Source organism: Gadus chalcogrammus, chromosome 6 (genome assembly GCF_026213295.1).
Source record: "Gadus chalcogrammus isolate NIFS_2021 chromosome 6, NIFS_Gcha_1.0, whole genome shotgun sequence".
In the NCBI taxonomy this organism is placed as follows: Eukaryota; Metazoa; Chordata; class Actinopteri; order Gadiformes; family Gadidae; genus Gadus; species Gadus chalcogrammus.
In genome coordinates this window covers 10,223,202-10,247,625 of record NC_079417.1, presented here as the reverse complement: position 1 = coordinate 10,247,625, position 24,424 = coordinate 10,223,202, and the positions used below count along the sequence as shown (strand labels likewise).

Genomic DNA, 24,424 nt, shown 5'->3' with positions numbered 1-24,424 from the left:
GTGTGTGTGCGTGGGGGCGTTTGTGTATGTGTACATGCACGTGTGTTGGTGTGTGTGCATGTGTGTGTGTGTGTGTGTGTTTTTATACGTGTGTGCAAGTCTGTGTGTATTTGTGTGTGTGTGTGGGGGTGGGTTGGTGTGCGTACGTGTGCAGGTGCATGCGTGCGTGTGTGTGCTGGTTTGCATGCGCATGTGTGTGTTCACGTCTTTCAGCCCAGTCATGTCTGTTAGGGGCTCGACGGCGGCAACGGAGTCCATCAGGGAAGGCCAGGATGGCCTTAGCGCTGCACAGACAGGGGGACACTGGGCCGTTGTATGGCTATGGGATTTGGAAAGAAGAGAGCACCGATAAGCCAGAGGGCATGCTACTCTACATGGACAACCGGGGCATGGGGGCGGGGCTAGGGAAGGGAAAGAGGGGGGGAGGGGCCTGCTGGGTGGGGTATGCCTATCAAGATGCAGGCACTGCTTTGCAAAAGCCAGACACCTCTCTGAGAACGTTAACATTGGCACTAATGCCATAATTAGTGTCTGTGTATTCTCACACAGACAGGACACACTTAAACAAAAAGGACAAAAAAGACTCACACAGACACACACAACACACATATGCACAACCAGACACACACAGACACACACACACACACAGACACATACACACACAGACACACACATCACGTGTAAACAAAACACACATACACACAAACCAACAACACAAAAACTCACGTACGCACACACACACGTATGTTCAAACAACACACATACACACAATCACATAGGAAACACACACGCACACAACACACACACACACACACACACACACACACACACACACACACACACACACACACACACACACACACACACACACACACACACACACACACACACACACACACAAACAGGCCTCTCTATGTGTAGGTTCCCCTGCAATCCCAAGTGCTCTGTCTTCCGACGCGTTCCTTGAGAGCCAAACTGCTCCATCCTCGCGGTCCCACGGCCACTCTACATTCCCTGCATACCCCAACATGGCTGGCCCTCATCACCACCAGTGACTTTGCAGCCCATCTCTCACCAGCGCTGTGGAGCGTTATCTGCAACCCACGGGTCGGTCTGCCCTGCCAAACAACGACAAATCTTTTTTTTTTTTTAAGTCAATCACAAAGTCATCTGCCTTGGATCTAAAAGTGCAGTCCCACGGCCCTATGGACTGACGTGTCAAAGTGACTTCCAGAATTTGAGCGTGACAGGCTGACTTTCTACAGACTTGGTTGAGCAGGCTTAGCAGCGTGCTCGCTTCTCGTTCTTCTAAGCGCTGGAGAGAGTTTGTGCATCGCTTGTTTAGTCGGTGCACTCTGTCACCAGGCAGCAACAGCTGGCCGCATGCAGAGCTCTTCAACAGCCTTTTGATTAGGCAGCGTAACAAGTCAACATCCCCCGTCGGCTGCTCGCCGCCTCTGTCTCCCAGCATTCATTACTTACCCGGCGTCCTCCCTGCGCCAACACCGCATCCATCATTTACATGTTCTCTCTAGCCTGCCCCTCCCTCCCTGCCCCTGACCGCCACCCTGTCGGGTAAGAGTTATAATACCACACATTGTTTCACGTACCAGCTCTGCCAACACATCTCAGCCACTTCGGTGTGTCAACTGTGTGTGTGTGTTAAGGAGACAGTGAGTAAGAGTCTGTGAGTGACAGAGAATGTGTTAACATGTGTGTGTGTGTTTGTGTGTTTGTGTATTTTTGCGTGTGGGTGTGTATGTGTGTGTGTGTTCCAGTGCGTTTTCAAGGACCTCCCTGGCCATCACACTGAAACCATCGTTGACCTGTGATTGATTCATCCCTCTGCCTTATTCAACATCAAGAAAGATCTGCCCAATAATAACCCACAAGCACACACACACACACACACACACACACACACACACACACACACACACACACACACACACACACACACACACACACACACACACACACACACACACACACACACACACACACACACACATGTGTTTCCGTATGCGTATGTCTGAGCGAGAGAATGTCAGAGAGTTAAAGTGCGAAATGAATCTGTGATATTGTTATCTCTTCCGTGGTGCTGGAGGACTGAAGACCCACTGCAGCTCTGACCTACTTGTGTCAGTGTACAGGGCAGCATCTAACTGATGCTGGGAGTGTGTGTGTGTGTGTGTGGGTGTGTGTGTGTGTTTGTGTGTTTGAACCCGCATGCTGAGGAGAGTTAGAAGCTGGGTGTTTTGACAGCTTTCGCACAGCTTGGGACAGGAGGTGTGGGGGGGTGGGGGAGGAGATCCACGAGATTTTGAATTAATTCAAGCATCTCGATTTGAGTGCATTGTCTCAATAACTAGGGAAACTAACTTCCTTACTATCCCTTAATTAAATGATATAACAAAAAACATTTGTTATCCACCCATATTGAAAATAATTTGTAAGGATTTGAGATTTGATATTGGCCGAAAGGCCTTCTGTCCAGAACTATGTGAAGGCGACGGTTGGTTTATCTCAAAATGGCGGCCTGAAACTCTCTCAGTGAAGTTGATTTGTTGTCCAAACAGAGTGTGGGAGATCTCCTCCTCCTTCTCCATCCCTCCATAACCAGCCAACAAGAAACGATCTCAGAGCATTCCCCCTTCTCCCCAACTCTGCTCTAAGCCGGGGGGGGGAGGGGGGTGGGGGGGGATGTGTGCGGAGTTGGGGGGAGTGAACTTCTCACAGAGTGAATCAAAGAGCGTTAAAGCAGTGGGTGATTTGTCTCCTCCTTCACTAGCGACGCTGAGAAGGACCCACAGTACCTCTCTGTGCGAGTTCCGTCAGCGCGGCTCTGTACACATCCATCACAAACCCCGCTACCAGGCCCTAGCCTGTGCCAACGTCAATGACCCCCCCCCCCCCCCCCCCCCCACTGCAGACTGTTATTCAATCTGAATCATTATGTGCCTGCCAGAAAGGGTCAGGGTTCATGGGTTTCTCAGGACATTGTGTGTGTGCGCGTGTGTGTGTGTGTGTGTGTGTGTGTGTGTGTGTGTGTGGTTGGGGGGGGGGGGGGGGGGGGGGGGGTTGCTGACCAGTAAGAAAACATCAATATAACATCTGCAAAGCTCGGCTGTCTTCTGTTGTTGTTGTTGTTGTTGTGTTATTTGTGATTACAAGCATTTTGACAACATGCATGTCTATTTCCCTCTATGGATTCATCCACACGGGACTCTAGTAGTAAATAATGCATGGCTGCTGCTGCTTTATGACGCTGTCAGAGGATTGTCGATACCGTCAAAGGGCAAAGGGCGGATACGTTGATTCCAGTAGCTTTCAATCGCATCATTCTATGCATGTGGTCAATCTTGATCTATAGATGACAGGATATTTAGGTGGAAAGGATAATAGAGCGAGCTGATAACGTTCATTTTTGTTTCAACGACATTAATTAGATGTTACTTTTCCTTCCCACAACTCTGCAATCACCTGCGGCTTCACACCAATAGCCTTGCCCCCCTGGATTCTCACGCAAGATTGATCTAGCTTCATTAGAAAGCCTTTGTTTACGGAACAGTCAGTACCGCACTCGACCAGTAGATGTCTGTCTTCTTTCGGCCATGGAACTCTTTGAAATTGGATAGCAGTTTTTTCTGGGTTGCATAAGAACGACGGCCTATGTAATGCATGTCGTTAACTATGACTAAAAGTGGAAGCAACACACAAAAGGGGCTGATGCATTTACACTTAGTTAAAAATAAACTGCATTGACGACAGGTTGAGTGGCTTCTAAAGGGCAATATTGACCAAGCTAAAAGGCCTAAATAGATTTCTCCCTCAAACTTGAATAACATGTTAATTGTGGCTAAAACTAATTTGTGTCTCCATTTCTGTCATGCATATAATGCAATTAGTAAACATTGGGAAAGGCAAACCTGTGCCAGCACATACAATATTAGTGACTCAATACAACAAACCATGGGTCAACAATTCTCTTTAAAGCACAACGAATAGTAGGACTACCTTACATTATTATCTATTACACTGTTATAATATGTTGCCAACACTACTTATACTGAATAGTATAGGCCCCACTGTTAGTGTTGCTCTCATGTGTCAATGTAATATCTTATTCTTCAATTGAATATGCTGCTTAATATATTAAGTTATTTTAAGCTTCCCTAGTGACCGTTGATTTAGGTTTAGAAATAACACCTGTCGAGGTACCATTTCTTTATATTAACATTGAACCGTGTTTTCAGGCGTGACGGAGTTAATGGGGCGGGAGGACGCGGTATCAGGGCCGGTCCAGTCGCACTAACTGTCCTGTGATTGGCCCGCCTCTCCCTAACTCAAGCACTTGCTCGAAGAGTTGTCTCTGACGCGGATTGTTGTGGGCGTGTCGCGGAGGATATACTCCGGAGAAACAACAATAGAAAAGATGTGGCTTGGACTATTAACGCCTGTGCCTAGTCTGTGTCTCGATTCTGCTCCAAACGAAGGGATGTGACAATTATATGTTCACGTCTGTAGCGAAACGTCCAACCTACCACGTTTGGAGAAGTATAGGTCAGCCTAGCCGGGCGATTTATGCAATAGGAATATGTTGCCACTGTGACAAGTAGCCTACTTGTTCTGCGACATCCGCAAAAAGTCTATTTCCTCCCATCTGCAACAACGGTCTGCAACCTCTTTTTATTTCGAGAGTCTGTTTTCTTTCCGTTGCGGGACGCAGATTGGCATGTGGGTCAATACTGGAACCGTCGGCAGGTAGGGCAACTCCTTCAAGACTCCCTGATGGGTCACATGCTCGTCTTGTTATTCTATAGTGCACAAACCATCACGGGCAGAAATCATGTAGGCAATTAGTCTCTTCATTGAGACATCAGAGAAAGGCTGCCCCATATGTTGAGAATGCCACAATGTACACCCCACGTGGGCTCCCTCACAGGCGTAATGTCTTATCGACTTGTTTTTGCTGTTCGGTGTGTGTGTGTGTGTGTGTGTGTGTGTGTGTGTGTGTGTCTGTGTGTGTGTGTGTGTGTGTGTGTATAACCGGACGGGCTTTGCGCCTTAGGCAAGGTGTCTGTCAATCTTATTGTGTTTTGCATCACTTTGGGGTTTGGTTCTTCTTACCTCTCATCGACTTCCAGGCAGTTGATGCGCTGCCTCGTTGGACGGACTTTATCTAGGTTATCGCCAGTTAGTTTTTTTGTTTTTCACTGAATCGCTCCCCAACCCAATGAATGAGTCAGGTGGTTATGAATGGCTGCGGACGGACGAGGATTAGTTCATTGATACGCAGTGATTCTAGCAGTGTGTCAGCAGAAGTCTCAGCTGTGTGCACTTGGTATCATACTGACTAAGATTTAATTGTGGATGATTTAATACAAGATTGCATACAATGGCTCAGCTTGTGTCATTACACGGTTGTTAATCAGATCCCCTAAGACCAGAAACAACTAATGGAATTGATGTTGCATAACCTTTCGTTTTTTTTTATTAGACTCTATCAAGTTGTATTTTGTCCTTGGCCTATATTGATTTGCAAGCAACTACATCTTTGTTATGCACAGGTTGGTCCGATTTATCACTGCTTTTAAATCCTGGGTTGTATGTATTGTTCTACATTATTTTGTTATTGAACCCAAAAATCTGTAATTATGATATCAATGAAGACGTGTAACATTATTCCTCATATGGATATCAAATGCAGTGTAAACACAAGAATAGCCGCCCTCTCCTGGTACAAAACCCATCAATAGGTGGGCTTGTGCCAGTTGTTTAATTTTAAATGCACAAGAAGTGGTTTATATGATTTAGAAATGAAAGAAGAGGCAATACATTTGTATATCAAATATATATCTACGCGTTGGTACCCGGACGCTGCACTGTCTTGCACTTTATTGTGTTATTGAATGAGCACAGTGATATCAGAACGCTAGTCGATTTGTCTTTTGTGTTGGGTGGTGTATCGTCGAGGAGGTAAATCAAATGCTTAGTCTTTGACCTGTTTCATCAGCCCATGGAGATAGCCTGGGATGGACCCACATGGAATCATTAGCCAGGATCACATGACTGACGAGAATGTTGTGATCTAACGGCACCTGTCCGTGTTGTACTGCAGCCACAAGACATTTATGAGCTTGTTTATTTTCCACACCAGTGATTTTTAGAGTTGGTGGTGTGGGTAGGTGTGTTGTCTCCGTCCAGTCTTAAGACTGGTTTGTGTCAAGCATTATGTGATGCGCAGAAGCCTTTTAACTATTTGTGGTTCATTATCAGCTTCTGAGCTCTTCATTTTTTTTGGGGGTGATTGGGAAAAGTTTTGAAGCCTTTCGAGGATAGTTAATACTGTAACACACAACTTGGTTTATAACAAGATGTGTAAAGATAACAATACAATTATAACTTAGCACTTTGGGGTCATTAAGTTGATGTAAAGTGCGTTATGAATAAAATGTATTATTATTATTATTATAACTTAAGTTGGAAGACTTGAAAGTTGGGCAGAGTTTTAAAGGAATGGGAAGAGCGATCTTAGGATGGTGAGGTGGAGATATATATGGACCCAGGGGGTTGGGTGGGGCAGGGATGATAGAAATGAGGTCAGCTGTTTGTGGAGCTGAGTTGGTATTCATTGAAGAGAGGAGTATGAGCGAAGTGGTATGAGAAATCTTCATTAACTGTGGTCCATGTGTGGATCAACACATCAATATATAAGAGTCTTTTACTCTTTGTATATCGTTAAGGGTGGTCCATAGATGGTCTACCTAACTTAACTGATAAGGTAATTTGAAGCCCACTAAGGTCATTGTAATGATTTACATAATTATAAAATAGTATATAGACTCATTGCTAGTCCTTCCATCATGTGTCACTCCTCTATCAGAAGGTTCCATGCAGTACTACAGTGTCGTATGCAAAAATGGAAGCTGTTACAACCTAGTTAGATGCATAGTCCTTAAACTTCTCTGCACCAGACCAAAGTGTGTGTTTGTGTGTGTATGTGTGCGCAACTGCACATCTGTCTTGTGCGTGAGACCTGAGCCAGAGAGGCTGAAGTTTACTGTCAGCCGCACAGGATGACAAGGCAACAGACAGATAAGTTATGTAACCAGTCTGAGCCAGCTGGGCCCCTGGCAGCTACTGTCCTGCGCGCACACACACACACACACACACACACACACACACACACACACACACACACACACACACACACACACACACACACACACACACACACACACACACACACACACACACACACACACACACACACACACACACACACACTGTATATCAATCTGGAAATATCCATTCATTGGCTTGCCTTTAAGTAGGGCAAGTTGTCATTGAAACCAGTTTGGAATATGGTCCGAGTAGCAGTATGAAATTGAACTGTGTCTATGTCTGGCAAATCTGTGAGAGGAGGAACAATGGCCAGTGGTGGGAGGAGGGAGGGGTGTGTGAACGGAGAGGGACATGAAGTGAAGGGTGAAATAGTGTTGTGTCGGAGCGGACGGGACGGCAAGGCTGAGTGAACAAGAGGAAGGGAGGGTATAGGTCAGTGGGTCGGACGGTGTGGGAGACTATTTAGCCAACTAACCAGACATAGCACAATAAAAGAGGATTACATGGAATTTAAAGCAAACGTTCAGTCACAGAATTATGGTTCTGAATGTAATGAATTGCCCCCTCTGGCTTGAGGCAAAGCACTCCTGAGACACACGCACACAAAACCCAAATTATGCATGAGTCTCTGTGTCTGGCTGGATCTCCTGTACCATATTCCCTCTGCAAGCCAAACACATGCACGCGCGCTCGCACACCAACCTAATTCAACACTCATGTCATAGCCTTCGCTTTTGCACCCTTTTACCGTGTGGGTTATGTGAATAACTTGCACAGGCACATGCATGAATCTGCATGTACCCACAACCAGCCTTTGATGGGCCACCACACACAGACACACACACACACACACACACACACACACACACACACACACACACACACACACACACACACACACACACACACACACACACACACACACACACACACACACACACACACACACACACACACAACCACAGATGTAAACAGGAAGAGTGTGTATAATCACCATTGTATTTTCTTTGTGAGAACGTGCTGTAATCAAACAGCTGCGGTCTGGACATCTGTGAGCTCTAGACCGAACTGATTTAAAATAAACCTGAGCTGCCTGTTACTTCCTGCTCCCCCGGGCACCCTGGGCGGCCCTGGTGATGTCTGGTCGTCATAACGGCTGCCATCGGAAAGATGGTCGCATGGAAATGAACCTGCACGCCCGCTGTGCATGCACATTCATTTCCACACGCACATCTTTTCTGTTGTGCATCTGTTTGTTTCTATGTATTTGTAATATGCATGTGTATGCAGTTCACATTGGTTTGATCGTATACATATAAGCTTGAGCCAGTGCTTATGTTTGCATTGTGTAAGTTCTTGGCCTACCACATGATCCGTCAAACAATAGCCTGGGGGGGGGGCTGTTTCCTCTAAATCCACTTCTCTCAGAGCACTGGAGCCATGGATCCCCCTCAGAAAGTTTCCAGACATCTTACTTTACTCTCTGTTACATAACTGCTCCCACATCCTACCAAGGCTCATTGATTGGCCCTGAGCTAATTACCACGCATGTAGGCAGGCACGCACGCACACAAGCACGTTTAGCTGAAATCAGTCAGTGATAGTGGATGTCTCCCTGACCTTTCACTGACTGCACTCACTCTTTTCTTTTTTTCTGCATAGTTTCCTTTTTTGTCGGTGTGCATGAACTGTGTGCGATTGCACAAACCAGAAATGACGTAATCAAGGCCCTCGCTCACGGTGCATGTGGCGGTTTGTCGCTTGCTGCACACACCTGAATTTTTTAACCTTGTAAAGCATCAGAAATCCTGCAATCATATCCACGATCTCTGCGAGCGAACTGTGCGTCAGATGAAGATGTGATGCATGCTTTTACTACTTCCTACACTCCTGTTGTGATCGTTCTTGTCGTATTGTTGTTTATTCAATAGGGACGCATTTGAGCTGAGGTTGTGTTGGTCAAAGACCTCCTATAAAAGATGACGATGACAAATTATCCCTTCCTCCTCCGCACCAAGGAAGCGCAGCTCATCATCAGCAAGGATTGACGTAAAAAAAACAGAGAACCGTTCCTACCATCTGCATGAGTTCAGTTCTGTGTCCAGTGCCCTCTGTCGTCAAAAAGAACATAGACCAGGGCCAAATGGCTACTATAAAAAATGGCCATGGCCGTCCGTGGACAGTAAGCACACTCCACACACACAGTGCTTCAAGGCAAACTGTACTGGAGCATCTAAGGTGGAGAGGAAAACTGTGATTTCCCCTGAGCATGCTCAATTACAGTTTGTACCCACTCTGTGGGTCCCAGCAGTACAACCGTCTCATCCCAAGCAGGACAGGGCTGTGTACAAAGCATGAGAAAGGTGTGTGTGTGTGTGTGTGTGTGTGTGTGTGTGTGTGTGTGTGTGTGTGTGTGTGTGTGTGTGTGTGTGTGTGTATGTGTGTTAGTGTGTGTGTGTGTGTGTGTGTGTGTGTGTGTGTGTGTGTGTGTGTGTGTGTGTGTATTCTCTCTGTCTCTTTTTGTCGTCCCCCTCTCATCCGTCTGTTATTTTCTGTGAGGCGTTCCACAAATGCCCATGTCCACCATGGTCCTCCTGTCTGTCAGCTATACTGCTGATGTTATTAATGCCACCGATTGTGCACTGAAAGTATCCCTACCCGCCCCCCGCCTCATTCAAAGTCCTCTGCAGCTGTCTTCCTAAACAACCACCACGTTCATCAGTCGGATATCCGTTAGATGCGTTTTTACTGCCCTTTTTATTACCCTGCTATCTGGTATACCTGACGCACAGCGCACTGCCGTGTGTGTGTGTGTGTGTGTGTGTGTGTGTGTGTGTGTGTGTGTGTGTGTGTGTGTGTGTGTGTGTGTGTGTGTGTGTGTGTGTGTGTGTGTGTGTGTGTGTGTGTGTGTGTGTGTGTGTGTGTGTGTGTGTGTGTGGTTGGGGCGTCCCTGGACAGGTGGTTGTGGTGGTACTGGTGTGTGGTGGACATATTATTCATAACTTTGGAACGACGCAGGCAAGACCATTTCACCTCCACATAGAGCACACTGACTGAACACAGACACAGTTTATTCCAATTGGCAGTCGCCTACAGGTCAGACAAATTAATGTAGGTGTTCTCCTTCTTTTTACACCTGTATTTGATTGTTCTGCTTCTTTAAGATGGCAGCTTTATTTTTTGGTTTCATGGAAATGCATATCCATGTATATGTATTTGTGATCAAATATTTAAGAGGCTTTCTCGAGCTTCAGCAACAGGCATCGTATTAGACAGGATGAAAGATGTGTTTGGGAGAAACTGTGGTTTGTGGTCACAGCGATTCATGGCTGGCTGGATTCTACAGCAGTGCACATGGCTTGCTTGTTTAATGAATAGATGCCATTTATAGACACTGGTGTCTGTCAATGCAGGCCTACACTAGCATCCACATCAATGGAGTAACAAGCCGCAGCCTTTATGAATGTTTCAGGGGCTCCATTTATGGGGATTTGGGTCTTTGTACAGTTGGCAAGAGCCAATGGGTTGGTTTGACTGGACTCTCAGTGCTGCAGTGTCAATATCACCTAAATAAATTAGCCTTCCCAAGGAATATGCTTGTATATGGGTCGTGAGCCTATTTGTTGTGGCATGCAATGAATGCATGTAATCTGTTTAGGGCTATGGGGATTTGAAGATGAAGCTTTTCATAAGTTATCGTTTTGGTTCTCTAGCTCTTTTCTATTTCAATAGGAAAACTTGTTGTGACTTGGTGTGTGATGCCTGGTTCATTCTAGAAGACGATGATAGAACGGGATGAAAGCAAATCTAACCATTGTCTTTGAGTCCATCAGGTCATTCAATAATTAATAAGTCACTCGGATTCATTCAAGTATCCTGTCCCTTTTTATTCAGCAGACGTTATGTGCAGTTGCAGTGTTCCGGGGAAGATTAATCGTTTGGAATACCATTAAATGGAAACAATGTAGTCTTGCATGTATGCAAAAACATTTATGTATCACATTTTGAGGAAACCATGCAAATAAAAAAGGATGTTTCACACCATGGAGGAAGTAGACGACTGATACCAGGTGCAGAGGTATTTTATTCTAAAATAGAAAAGATTTGCTTCAAGAGAGCTTTCTCTCACTGCTGCAAAGAGGCCAAGATATGTTTTTCGTTTGCCAAAGTACTGTAGATGCTTTATCACATACCAGTCTTTCGTTTATTTATTTAAATCACTGAGGGTGATGTTATCTTCTCTCTCTCTCTTCCTGTATGTCTCTCGCTCTCTCTCTCTCTCTCTCTCTCTCTCTCTCTCTCTCTCTCTCTCTCTCTCTCTCTCTCTCTCTCTCTCTTCCTGTGCTGGTACATAAATAGCACTGCTGTCTCCCCACTGCTCAGCCTGAAAACCTCCGTCTGTTCTGTGGAGGAGTTTGGCAGCAGCCTGGGTACACTGGTCAGTACAGCCATGGGGGCTTTGAGCCTTGGCAAAACCTGCAGAGCCAGGACTTCTTTGACCCCATGCGGGTCAGAGCAACCTCCTATATTTCGGGCTGTCATTGCATAGAAACTGCAACCATCTAAATAAATTTTGTATTCCATTCAGTTTGAACTAAATCTCTCTCTCTCTCTCTCTCTCTCTCTCTCTCTCTCTCTCTCTCTCTCTCTCTCTCTCTCTCTCTCTCTCTCTCTCTCTCTCTCTCTGCACAGGGCACTCTCCATGGATATAGACACTGACTATGAGCGGCCCAATGTGGAAACCATTAAATGTGTGGTGGTGGGAGACAATGCAGTCGGCAAAACACGGCTCATCTGTGCCCGGGCCTGCAATGCCACCCTCACACAGTATCAGCTCCTTGCCACCCACGTGCCAACCGTTTGGGCCATCGACCAATACCGTGTATGCCAGGAGGTGGGCACACACACACACACACACACTCCTGTACATACACACACACACACAATATGCACACTACTTACATACACCTACACATACGCACACACACTCTCACCTTAACATACACACACACACACACACAAAAAAATAGTCAATAAATACACACATGCACGGATTGCACGCTCACACACCCCAACACATCTCGCTATCATGACGTCTATGTTATTAGCATGCAGAATGGCAGCGCGGCAGAGTAGACGTAATGATGGCTGTGTGAATGTAGGTGCTGGAGAGATCCCGCGATGTGGTGGACGAGGTGAGCGTGTCCCTGAGACTGTGGGACACCTTTGGAGATCATCACAAAGACAGGCGGTTTGCATATGGCAGGTAAGAATGCACATGCAGGCACATACACGTGCAAGCAAGTAGGAATGCAGACCGGGAGACATACGCATGCGCGCACACACAAACACACACAGGCACGTAGTCACGCAGTCATGCGCACACACACACGCACGCACACAGGCACGCAGGCACGCAGGCACGCAGTCATGCGTACACGCACATGCACACAGACAGAAACACACATGCAGAGACACACAATCTGTCGCTCCCTGTCTAGTTCACCAAAGCTAAAATAAGGTTGTTGACCTAAAAACATAATTTCTGCCTATCACACTTGGTTGACCCTGTGAATAATCACACACAGACCCATACACACTTACACATATAAACTAACTGCACTATTTAAAGTCTTTGGGGAACAAGAATGTGACACAGACAGAATGATTGTCTCGGCTTGTGTTGTGGAATTAATCTCACCTGAGCAAATTCAGGGGAATTTCAAGGAACTACCAACAAACACACACACACACACACACACACACACACACACACACACACACACACACACACACACACACACACACACACACACACACACACACACACACACACACACACACACACACACACACACACAGTCAAAGACCGTCTGTACGTCTCTGTCTCAGTCTCCCTTTCACACAAACAAGGCAGGCTCTTTGCAACGTAACGATTGCTATATTGGATCATCTCTCTATACCCGTTTATTCATCTGCCTGAGTGGTCGCCGCCTGATCCCCTTTTGTGGCTTCATCCAACTTACTGAGATCCATCCGTCCTATAAAAACCTTTTTAAGTAATCCTGACTCACAGCAAACACACACACCATGTGCACACAAATGAGACAGCAAGATTCCCTGCACAATTTCTATACAACGTACCCTGTCACTGTTTGAACATACCTGTGTGCTTACTCTATCTTTGGTTGTGTGCGTATGCTTATCACCCAGAGCGTCCTGCCCGTCCTGCCCTGTTTGTCCCCTTAAGTTCACTGTGTGTGTGTGTGTGTGTGTTTTGATCTGTGTCTGCTGGAGTGCTGTATGCCTAATCACTCTGCAGCCAGCTGATTGAGGAACGGGGCCAACTCAGCTGTTCCCTGCTCTTACCACGCTTCACCTAACCTTTGATGAACACACACACAAGCACACATACACACACACACACACACACACACACACACACACACACACACACACACACACACACACACACACACACACACACACACACACACACACACACACACACACAGTCAAAGACCCTCTGTACGTCTCTGTCTCAGTCTCCCTTTCACACACACACACACACACACACACACACACACACACACACACACACACACACACACACACACACACACACACACACACACAGGCGCATTTGCTGGGCTCAGACATCTGACCTCCTTCTGTCTGGCTAACATGCTCAGACAGGCTCCCCCTCACCACCATATTATTCAGCCCTCATCTTCACAGCCCTTTCCTCCTAGATTCCATTACCCCTTCCTACCCTCTACCCCTCATTTCCTCTACCATGGTATTTCGTTAATATCAAACTCTAAACACATTTTATTTTTGATAAAAGGCAAGTTAGTTCAAATGCTCTCAGCTCAATACGGGAAAGATCAGACTTTCTGTCCCCCTTATCCCGAAACGCGCGGCCTGTTCGCTCTATGCTCGATTCCCCTTCACTTCAAATGGAAAATCAGACTCCATTTATTTCTGTTTGTGTTTTGGTTACCTTACATAATCTTGTCCATAAAATGACCTTTGTACCTTGGATCCACCTAGAAACACAGAAACTCTTAATCACACACACACGCATGCACAAACACACATGTACCCACACACAAACCCTACATTGTATTTTTCACAAGGTGTGGTTAATTATTGCACGATGGCTTAACAATGTCTTGGCCATTAGTGAGATCTCTTGGGGACGCCCATACACGCACACCATACCAGCCCTATCTTTAGACTTCAGAACATGTCTATGTTTCGCTGTGTTCGTTTTACAACACAGTTACTGAAGAAAGAAGAATTTGTTTGTGTGTGTGTGTGTGTGTGTGTGTGTGTGTGTGTGTGTGTGTGTGTGTGTGTGTGTGTGTGTGTGTGTGTGTGTGTGTGTGTGTGTGTAATAGTCTATTCTTAGCCTGGTCTTTGTGCACAGGGCCTTAGGGTGCTTATGTTAGGTTAGGCTTGGCTTTATGTAAGTAAGAGCAACAGGGGCTTCACCAGTCTTCAAGGGCCAAACACACACACGCGTACCCGCACACAAATCGGGATTTGGGAACACCATTGTCATCATAAGTTGCCTTAAAGCACATGAAAAAAACAAACATTAAACATGAACATTCCTTCCTCTCTCAATGTTTACAATTCTGGATGGTGTTAGATAAGAACAATTATATTTCCTAACCTAGCCTTTACTATATACAAGCCTGCATATTGGTCAAACACGGATTAATTATGTAAAGTGTAGCTCTACTTTCCTTCTTAAGTTTGTAAGTGCTTCCACACTTTGGATTTCAACTGCTAAACCCTCAGCTCTAAAAGGGTTCAACAGGTTTACCATGGTGTTCAATGATATTTTCTGTATACTTAAAGTGACAACAACACTAGTGGTTTTGTTTGCGCGTATAGACTCCCTCTGCAGGGCTGTAGGGCTGATGGCAGCTGACTCTACAAACATACAAATATGTTTACAGCTGAAACTAAAATGTATGAAGTAAAAATGAGTACTGAACTGTTATGTGCGCCCGACCCTCCCTTCACTCCTCGCTATATCATCATGTAGCTTGTGAATTCTGAACGGCACCCACAAGAATATCAACAGGAAAATGACTCTTGACTAAACAGGATCTTGCTTGTTTCCACTGTCCCTCCTACCTCGTTGCCCACTAACCTTGGCAGTACATTTTTTTGAACGGTATATTTAGTTATTTTTCACGAGTACATGCATCTCACAGGAAATAATAGGAATTATTGCTGACTAACTTATCTTCCATTGTACTTGAATTGTCTGTGTATACCTGCCCCCCCCCACACACACACACACACACACACACCTATTGAGTGCCCCTGTACCCCTTTATCCACATGAAGTTATCAGTTTTCCAGTAATCCACATGCACTGCATGTCTCTGCGTGATGTATTCTTATCGGTCTTCTCCTTCCTTGAAAAGGTCTGACGTGGTGGTGCTGTGTTTCTCGCTGGCCAACCCCAACTCCCTCCGCCACGTGCGCACCATGTGGTTCCCGGAGATCAAGCACTTCTGCCCGCGCACCCCGATCATCCTGGTGGGCTGCCAGCTGGATCTGCGCTACGCCGACCTGGACGCCGTGAACCGTGCACGCCGACCCCTGGCCAAGTGAGACCCATTCGCTTTTCTGGAATGATTGCCCACTGTCTGTAGAACATGCAGGCGAAACACATGGACGATCAATACAGTGCTGTGAGGTATTTTTGCCGGGTCTCTAGACCCATTAAACCAACAGATATCCTTCCTCCGGAGCGGGGTCATGAGGTGGCCAAGGAGCTGGGCATCCCCTACTACGAGACCAGCATCGTGGCCCAGTTCGGGGTCAAAGACGTGTTCGACAACGCCATACGGGCCGCGCTCATCTCCCGCCGCCACCTGCAGTTCTGGAAGTCCCACCTGAAGAAGGTGCAGAGGCCCCTCCTCCAGGCTCCCTTCCTGCCGCCCTGCCCCCCGCGGCCCATCGTGGGCATCCCGGACCCCCCTCCCCGGGACGGCGAGGCCCCGGACGCCCTCTTCTGCCAGCCGCTGTGCGCCGACGTCCTGTTCCTCCTGCAGGGCGGCGCCGCCCGCGTCTTCGCCCACAAGGTCTACCTGGCCACCTCCTGCTCCAAGTTCAACGACCTCTTCACCCTGGACCTCAGCGCCTCGTCTCTGGCCGACGGGGGCGGCGAACGCGACCGCGACGACGACGACGACGCAGATGACGGCGACGACGACGCCGACGGCAGCCCCGGGCCGGAGAGCGAGGAGCGGTCGGAGAGCGCCGACGAAGACGAGCAGAACCGGAGGGGCGCCAAGGAGCAGGCAGGCCGCACCAAGAGCCTGGACATCGACAAGGACACGGCGGAGGGCGGCGTGCGCGGCCTGAAGCGCCCCCCTCTGCCCCCGCTCGGCCCCCTCAGGACGTCCCAGAGCGACAACGCGCTGCCCTGCCGCGCCCCCTGCGGCCAGGCGGCACCGGGCAACAGCCACGCCCTGTCCGGCTGGGGGAGGGGCTTCCTGAGCGTGGGCGTGGAGCACGTGGACGACCCGGTGACCGGCAGGCCCCGGCTCATGACGGTCGTCGCCATGGACGCGCTCATACAGGAAGAGCCCTTCCAGGTGACCATGACTCCGGGACGTGTCCTCAAACACCCGCACACGTTAGGGTTAGGGCTAGGGTTAGCCCTAACCCTAACCCTAACCAGGTCAAAGTATCTTTGAGGTTTAAAACCTGTCCCAATGCTTCCATATTCTAGGTCCATAATAGCACTTCTCAAACAGAATGCTCTTGGGTCATTTCAGCTGCAAAGAACGGGCCGTTTTCTAGTTTTCCTTAGTTGCACTGAACACAGAGACATGCACTGGTGTTGGCATCATCATCTGCTTTTGTTCCCCCGTGGTTCCAGGCTGTGCTTCAGTACCTCTACACCGGTAGTCTGGACGAGGGGCGAGGGGACCTTATGCAGGTGGCCACCATTGCTGAGCTGTTGGAGGTGTTTGACCTGCGGATGATGGTGGCCAATATCCTGAACAGAGAGAGCTTCATGAATCAGGAGATCACCAAGGCCTTCCACGTGCGGAGGGCCAACCGCATCAAGGAGTGCCTGAATAAGGGCACCTTCTCCGGTAAACCATTATGCTGGTACTTCTCCTTGTTTCGGTTCTTTATGATGGGACTTTGTCTGTCCAATCTTCTTAAACTGTGTATTTAAACAAATGTGTGTCAGTGGTAATAGGCATGGGGTGTTATTTATGATAGTCCTTTGCATTGATGATGACATTTAAATAGAGATGTCACTAAGGTTTGACGTTCCTTCAGAAGTAGTTTGAATGTTAAAAGATTGCTGTTCCTTCATTTCAAGCATTTCCACATAATAATTTCTTTAAATGTGCACCTAGCATACATTTAGTCATGTATTCAACGTTGTGCATTTGAAAGAAAATCGGCACATTCTCGTGATAAACATGTATTCATAACATGTATTTTGAAGTGTGTGAATAATCATCAAACGATGATTTGTTCGATTATTTGTTCAGTGAATCCTGTTTGGTGTTTTCCTTTGTCCATGCACGGATGTGTCCCTTGTCAGTGTGTTCATGTCTTACCCTCTGTCTAGCTTCTGTGTCTTCATGTCTAATAACGTCTGCAGTCGAAGACCACACTGTCCAGAATCCATCCCATTTCAGACAACAGGGTGGCACGCTTTTTCAGTTGCCTCTCTGGTTTTGTGTAATCTAGCATGAGGTTGCCTTTTTAATGTTGTGAAATCGTACTATAAATGTAGCATTCATTATTACATACCATTTTTTTACTAGTAGCAGAGAATACTTATTGAATCAAACATTTGACCTAAAAGCTGATTAAATCTGTGCTTTTAACCGTAGCTTGGAGCTTATATAGGGCAGTTGTTATGTAAGTGAGGTAGCTGTAGCATTATATCCACTCCCCTGACCAGACTAATCAAACACATTTGGGTAGATTCGGACGAAAATACTCAATGACCTATTATTGCCTGTCTTCTTTGTAGTCCACAACTCTCCTTCTCTTATCTTGACAAACAAAGTGCTGTCTTCCTTCCGTCAATTTATCTCTTTGTCTGTCTACCTCTGTCTATGTCTATGTGTGCGTCTGTCTGTCCTTTTGCTTTCTCCTGTTTCTTTGTATGGATCTTCTGTGTGTGTGTCTGTCTGTCTGTCTGTCGGTCTTCCCCCCGTAGCCTCGGCTTCTGTGGCACAGCAAGAGATGAATGCTCTTTTCCCACCCCGGTTTTAGATGTGATGTTCAGATTGGACAATGGCAACCTTCCGGCCCACAAGCCCCTGCTCATCTCGAGCTGTGATTGGATGGCTGCTATGTTCCGTGGTTCCTTCATGGAGAGCTACATTGAGGAGGTGAGAAAGAGAGACACACGGATAAAAGTAACACACACACAGTTAGATGTGCGATGGAGAGAGTCACACACTGATGAGATAGAGAGATACATGTAGAGGTGAGATGGAGAGAAACATACAGATAGGTGAGATAGAGAGACACTGATAGAGGTGAGATAGTGACAACCACCTATAGGGGTGAGATAGAGAGACACCCACAGATAGAGTTGAGAGAGAGAGACACACACACACACACACACACACACACACACACACACACACACACACACACACACACACACACACACACACACACACACACACACACACACACACACACACACACACACACTGATAGAGGTGAGAGGGAAACCAGCACACAGATAAAGGTGAGAGAGGGACCCACACTTAGGTAGAGGTGAGAGAGACACGCACACACACAAACACAGATAGAGGTGAGTTGGAGACCCACACAGCTTTGACAGACGTTATTATTTAGGTTGGATAAATGCATGCAGGTTACTGACTAATGTATAAGGTGGAAAACTAAATGTGGATCTCTGTTGAATTGCATAACCTTGAGGGCAGGTTTCCTACAAGCATGTGTTTGGCATCTGATCCTGTATAAATTACTGCCTGCCCTATGATGCATAATACATCTATTGTGTTCTATAATAACAAAAGAAAGATGGCCGCCTTTTGTTCAGAGTATTTTAGGGCTGTCGGACCGATCTCATTTATCGATGACCTTCTCCACTCGGTGTTTGATTTCCCGTGCTGCTGCTGCTGGGTTGTCGCCTAATAGAGTCGGAAACGCTTGGCCAGAGAGAGGGTGTTCCTATGTCTGACTGTGCCGTGACAAGGGTTTTCTAGGTGGTGTTGGAGAATCGGATCCTCTGGGGTACGGTTACTTCCTGGCTCGCCGTGGATTTGGGTCAGAAAGATTCAGGCCTTGAGCTTGGAGAGAGAGAGAGAGAGAGAGAGTCTAGGTGGCGGGGGGTGGAGGAGCTCTCAGGGAGCCGGCAGAAGGGACCGACGGAGCAGGAACAAACTGTCACGGGTTATAATGCTTTGTCATTTAACTGTTTTTTTTCCTACGGAGGTTGAGGTTAGGGGAGGGTTTGTGTTTTAATCGCAACTGGTTTAAAAGGCAGATCAAGAATGGATAAACCGTTTTCTTTAAATTCCACCCCAAAAATGTGTGTGTCCACTTCACAAGATCCGCAAACAAAGAAAAAAAAATCAGCCACTTTTCTAGAGACCTGCAAGCGCCTCCAGGTTACCCTGAACGCTGTGTGTTTCGGTCTGCCACCGTCGCGGGCATCCATTTGGCACGATGCGGTGGGCAGGTGTCACTGTCACAAAGCCTCAACGACCCAGCAGCCCGGCCAGGCCAGCTTATGACGTCAGCCTTCCACTGACATCTGAGCGCCATTGACTGGAGCTTTTTATTGCGTGTGTTCATGTATTTGCATTTTTATACCCTCCTCGAAAAGGGTGAGCTTCATTCAGTGAAGCTCTTGAACCAAAATCCTCGGCGGTTGCCTCCTGTTCCGCCGAAGCTCTCCAAACATAATGCCTTTTCAGAGGCACAGATGTAGCTTTAATCACGCCTGTTGCAAACGTCACCGGTGAGCCCTTTGTGAGATGCAATTGCCGAGCTGTTGGTTCGCTTTTCCGTCTTTCTCCGGGGCATAGAAAGTCCTGGCTATTTTCAGATGCCGTCTGAATGGAAGTGATTCGCACACTCTCTTGATGAGGCACTTGGCACTGGTGGTTCCCAGAAAAGACATGTTTCAAAGTCTGCCACAGTAGTGTGACCCTGAGGAAGCTTTGTCTCTTCCCCTCACTTTCGGGTAAGAGGCTGTACAGACGAGAAATGCATTGGAAGAAATTGTGAGACTGGATGATTGAAAGATGTAGATTGGTAGACTAATTCCAGATTTGTTGAGACAGCCCAATCAAATATTCTGTCTCAACCAATAGCAGCCCCCTGCAGTCAGAAACGTTTGGAGTTTAAATAGCTCCTTTCAAAGCTCCTGTGGCTTTCTTTTCCCTCACTGATGATTGCCCTGAACATTTGAATGCTCAATATGCCCCCCCCCCCCCCCTCCCATACCCCTTGCACACAAAAACCCATTCATTCATGGCGGTGTTAGGAGAGGGGTGTCATCCATATTTAACCGGAAGGACGCACTACAAGACACTACAATTAAACCATGTCATTTGAATGTTAATATTAGGACTTCCCCATCATTCACCTCCTCCTTGTGTGTGTCAGCATCGTGACATTTCAGCCATGGTGAGAGGACGTCACCGGCGGGCTGACATTCTTCTAATTGGTTGTGGATCTGTGTGGTGAAGGGCACCTCAGTGGGTACTTGTCGTCGAACCCCTGCTGGCCTATCACGTGCTTCTCTTTTTCCGGTCACCTGACTTTTGATCTTTGACTTGGAGTCAAGTCTCCCCAATACCAATTCATTAATGTCATTAAGGATGTCTTATTCATTACACACATCATTATTATTTCCTCTTTTTAACACCCGGGCCCTGCTGGGCTCACCTTAATAGCATAGTGACCCCTAGGGGTTTCCACTGGGACTTATATTTTACATTCTTTATTGTGCATTTTCCGCTGAGAAACTCATAATATCCTCAAATGACAGGTGATGCATCTCAAAACAAGTATATTGGTTTAGAGGCCCTATCTACTGTTCAAGTCCAGTTGTAACTTTACGATGATATTTCATTGAGTTGGTTCGATTCCCGAGTCCCTGCAGACGGCCTTGAGCTGTCCACATCCACCCCACCTCCTGCCTCCTAAATCACAAACAGAGTTCGTCCGCCCTGACGTGGATTTGCTCTCCCCCTGCCCACCCCCCCACCAGGTCTCCATACCTGACACCAGCAGTGCCTGCATGCATGGGGTGCTGGAGTTCCTGTACTGCGGCCAGCTGACGCCAAGCCCCGGCCTGGAGCCCATTGACCTGATCGTCCTGGCCAACAGGCTGTGTCTGCCCCGCCTCGTGGCTCTCACAGGTACACTTGGTCCTCGCTGCACTGTTATTCCTCACTTTCGTGGTTTTTAGTTAGGTCTTTTCTGTACTTGCCATATGGTATACTCAGTAGGAACAAAGTAAGGTTGTGGCTTTTCAGAAACAACTACAGATGGTCAATGTAGCTGGAAATAAGACGCCAAGTTGTGTTTTTGAGACAGGCATCACTCAGTGTGTGTGCTTCTTTGCTTACTTATGAAGCTAAAGCTGAAGCAAAAATAAATATAAACAAACAACATTTGATTGCATTGCCGTTACTTATCATATGTGTTTATTAGCATGTCCACCACTGATAGTTTTTTTTTTACAGATATTATTGGTTTGGTACACAATCGTATTTCAGTAGCTAAAATATGTTTTCACATGGGCTATTCAAGAGATCTACGGCAGCAGCATTGTATGCAAACAGGATAAGGAAGGCTTGCTTGTCTCCGTATTCTGCAGAACAACATGCTGTTGATGAGCTGCTCCAACTGGCTGTGAAGGGAACAGACATTGACGGACAGGTGTTGGCTTACCTCGAGTTGGCTCAGGTGTGTCTTGCTAAAAATAGACCAATGCCTGAAGATGTGGCTCATTAGCATACGTCATGAGTATTCCAAAGTCAAAGAAAAAACACATAGAAAGTACCTGTTTCGTTGGATGTTCATTTAGATTCGACCGTTGATATAAATCTATCTTTAATGTGTCGTTAATCTTGTATTATATCTAAATCCCGGTGTTGTGTTCCCTCCATCTGCAGTTCCATAACGCTCAGCAGCTATCGGCCTGGTGTCTGCACCATATATGCACTAATTACAACAGCATCTGCCGCAAGTTTCCTAAAGACATGAAAGCCATGTCTCAAGGTACAGACATTTCTCCTGCAATTATTTATTAGTTGGACGCTGATCCTTTTGCTAGCTCATATGACCCCGGACTAGTGTTTCTTTAGTGATTCAACACTATTCAACAACTACACTGCTGCGTAATTGTTGTGTAAATAATTTTATAGTATGCATTTTGTCGAAGTGCCATTGTATGAAACATTAAATATCTCTCTTGCTCTCTGTCTCGTATCCCACTCTCTTTCTCTCATGTCTCTGTATTTCCCTCTCTTTCTCTAATGTCTCTGTATTTCCCTCTCTTTCTCTAATGTCTCTGTATTTCCTTCTCTTTCTCTAATGTCTCTGTATTTCCCTCTCTTTCTCTAATGTCTCTGTATTTCCCTCTCTTTGTCTAATGTCTCTGTATTTCCCTCTCTTTGTCTAATGTCTCTGTATTTCCCTCTCTTTCTCTCATGTCTCTGTTTTTCCCTCTCTCTCTCTCCCGGTCTCTCTCGCTCCCCCTCCTTGTATTTCCCTGTCTCTCTCGCTCCCCCTCCTTGTATTTCCCTCTCTCTCTCTCCCTGTCTCTCTCGCTCCCCCTCCTTGTATTTCCCTCTCTCTCTCTCTCGCCCCCCCTCCTTGTTTTTCCCTCTCTCTCTCCCTGCCTCTCTCGCTCCCCCTCCTTGTATTTCCCTCTCTCTCTCCCTGTCTCTCTCGCTCCCCCTCCTTGTATTTCCCTCTCTCTCTCCCTGTCTCTCTCGCTCCCCCTCCTTGTATTTCCCTCTCTCTCCCTGTCCCTCTCGCCCCTGCTCCTTGTTGTTCTCTCTCTTTCTCCCTGTAGTTAACCAGAGGCACTTTGAGAAGCAGCGCTGGCCTCCCGTGTGGTTCCTGAAGGAGGAGGACCGCTACCTGCGCTCTCAGAAGGAGCGCGAGCGCGAGGAGGAGATCCTGCGCAAGCAGAACACCAAGCGGGGCTGGTGCTTCTGGAGGCACCAGTCGTCCTCCTCGCCCCACGTCTCCTGAGCTCCCCCGGGCTCCTGACTCCGTTCCAGAATGTCCCCCAGTGCTCAGTGGTATGGATGTGCTGGTTTGCCTGCTCCCCCCACCCCCACCTGTGTGCATGGGATTTGTAGTTGAATGAGAAGATTGTTTTTTCTTTATTTTTTAGGCTTGTGTGACAGAGAAGAGAGTGAGTGAGCGAGAGAGAGCGCCTTTGTGTCTCTGAGCATGTGGGTGTGTGCCACCGAGCCACTTCAGTACCATTCGGTCTCCTTTCACAAGACCTCCTCCTCCTCTTCCACCTCCTCCCCCCCCCCCTCCTCCACCTCCTCCTCCACCTCCTCCTCCACCTCCTCCTCCTCCTCCTCCTCCACCTCCTCTTCCTCCTCCACCTCCTCCACCTCCTCTTCCTCCTCCACCTCCCCTCGACTCAGAACGTCCCCACCCGGAGTGACCTCCTGAGATATTGGGGCTATTGATTCCACTTCCCATCCTGCTTATTGACTTGATTATCACGTTGACCACATGCTGATCCATCTAGGTCCAACCCTCAGAGCCACTTTAATACACCAACACCGGAACACCCATCCCATCACTTGGAGAAGGTTTTTTATAAATTTTGGTGGTTATTTTCCATTTTCTTTGTTGTCTACAGTGATAACTGTGGTTATTAGTTATCAGTTATCACCCTCATAACCTCCTTCCATTGACGTCATGAACTATTTTACAAGCCCACACACATCCACTCTCCCTGGAGAGATGGATTCAAAGAACTAATTCCACGAAAGTGTCGCTCGATGTGAAGAGTCGACATAAACAGTCCCTCAACGTGAACAGTCCCTGGACAGGAACAGTCCCCGTTTGAATACCACTGCCAGGGATTCATGATGGATGCAATTTCTTTGAACAGATTCTAAGAACAGCTGTGTTCTTCTCAATGTCCTTCCTTGACCACTAGGTTGTGTTGAATCGCCTAAGCCAGCCTGCCTTTCCACCCCTGTACCACTAGGGGCAGCACCGCTCAGGGCACAAGCACCAACCTTCACATAAGGACACA

General features: G+C 47.1%; 1 protein-coding gene across 8 annotated transcripts in view; it reads left to right on the top strand.

The window, feature by feature from the left end:
• Window positions 1-23,691, top strand: part of rhobtb4 (Rho related BTB domain containing 4) — a 34,326-nt gene extending 10,635 nt beyond the window's left edge. For 5 of the 8 annotated variants that reach the window (XM_056591664.1, XM_056591666.1, XM_056591665.1 and 2 more), the window contains exons 3-12: window positions 11,821-12,022; window positions 12,291-12,394; window positions 15,576-15,761; window positions 15,872-16,754; window positions 17,042-17,261; window positions 18,409-18,527; window positions 21,395-21,545; window positions 22,007-22,095; window positions 22,305-22,410; window positions 23,210-23,690. In XM_056591664.1, coding sequence (XP_056447639.1) covers window positions 11,831-12,022; window positions 12,291-12,394; window positions 15,576-15,761; window positions 15,872-16,754; window positions 17,042-17,261; window positions 18,409-18,527; window positions 21,395-21,545; window positions 22,007-22,095; window positions 22,305-22,410; window positions 23,210-23,391 — 2,232 coding nt within the window. In that variant the 5' untranslated portion in view covers window positions 11,821-11,830 and the 3' untranslated portion in view covers window positions 23,392-23,690. Of the gene's footprint in view, window positions 1-3,224; window positions 4,765-11,487; window positions 11,567-11,820; window positions 12,023-12,290; window positions 12,395-15,575; window positions 15,762-15,871; window positions 16,755-17,041; window positions 17,262-18,408; window positions 18,528-21,394; window positions 21,546-22,006; window positions 22,096-22,304; window positions 22,411-23,209 lie in introns of those variants that run through there. The other 3 variants (XM_056591668.1, XM_056591667.1, XM_056591661.1) reach the window with 3 other exon arrangements.
• The last annotated feature ends 733 nt before the right edge of the window (window positions 23,692-24,424 follow it).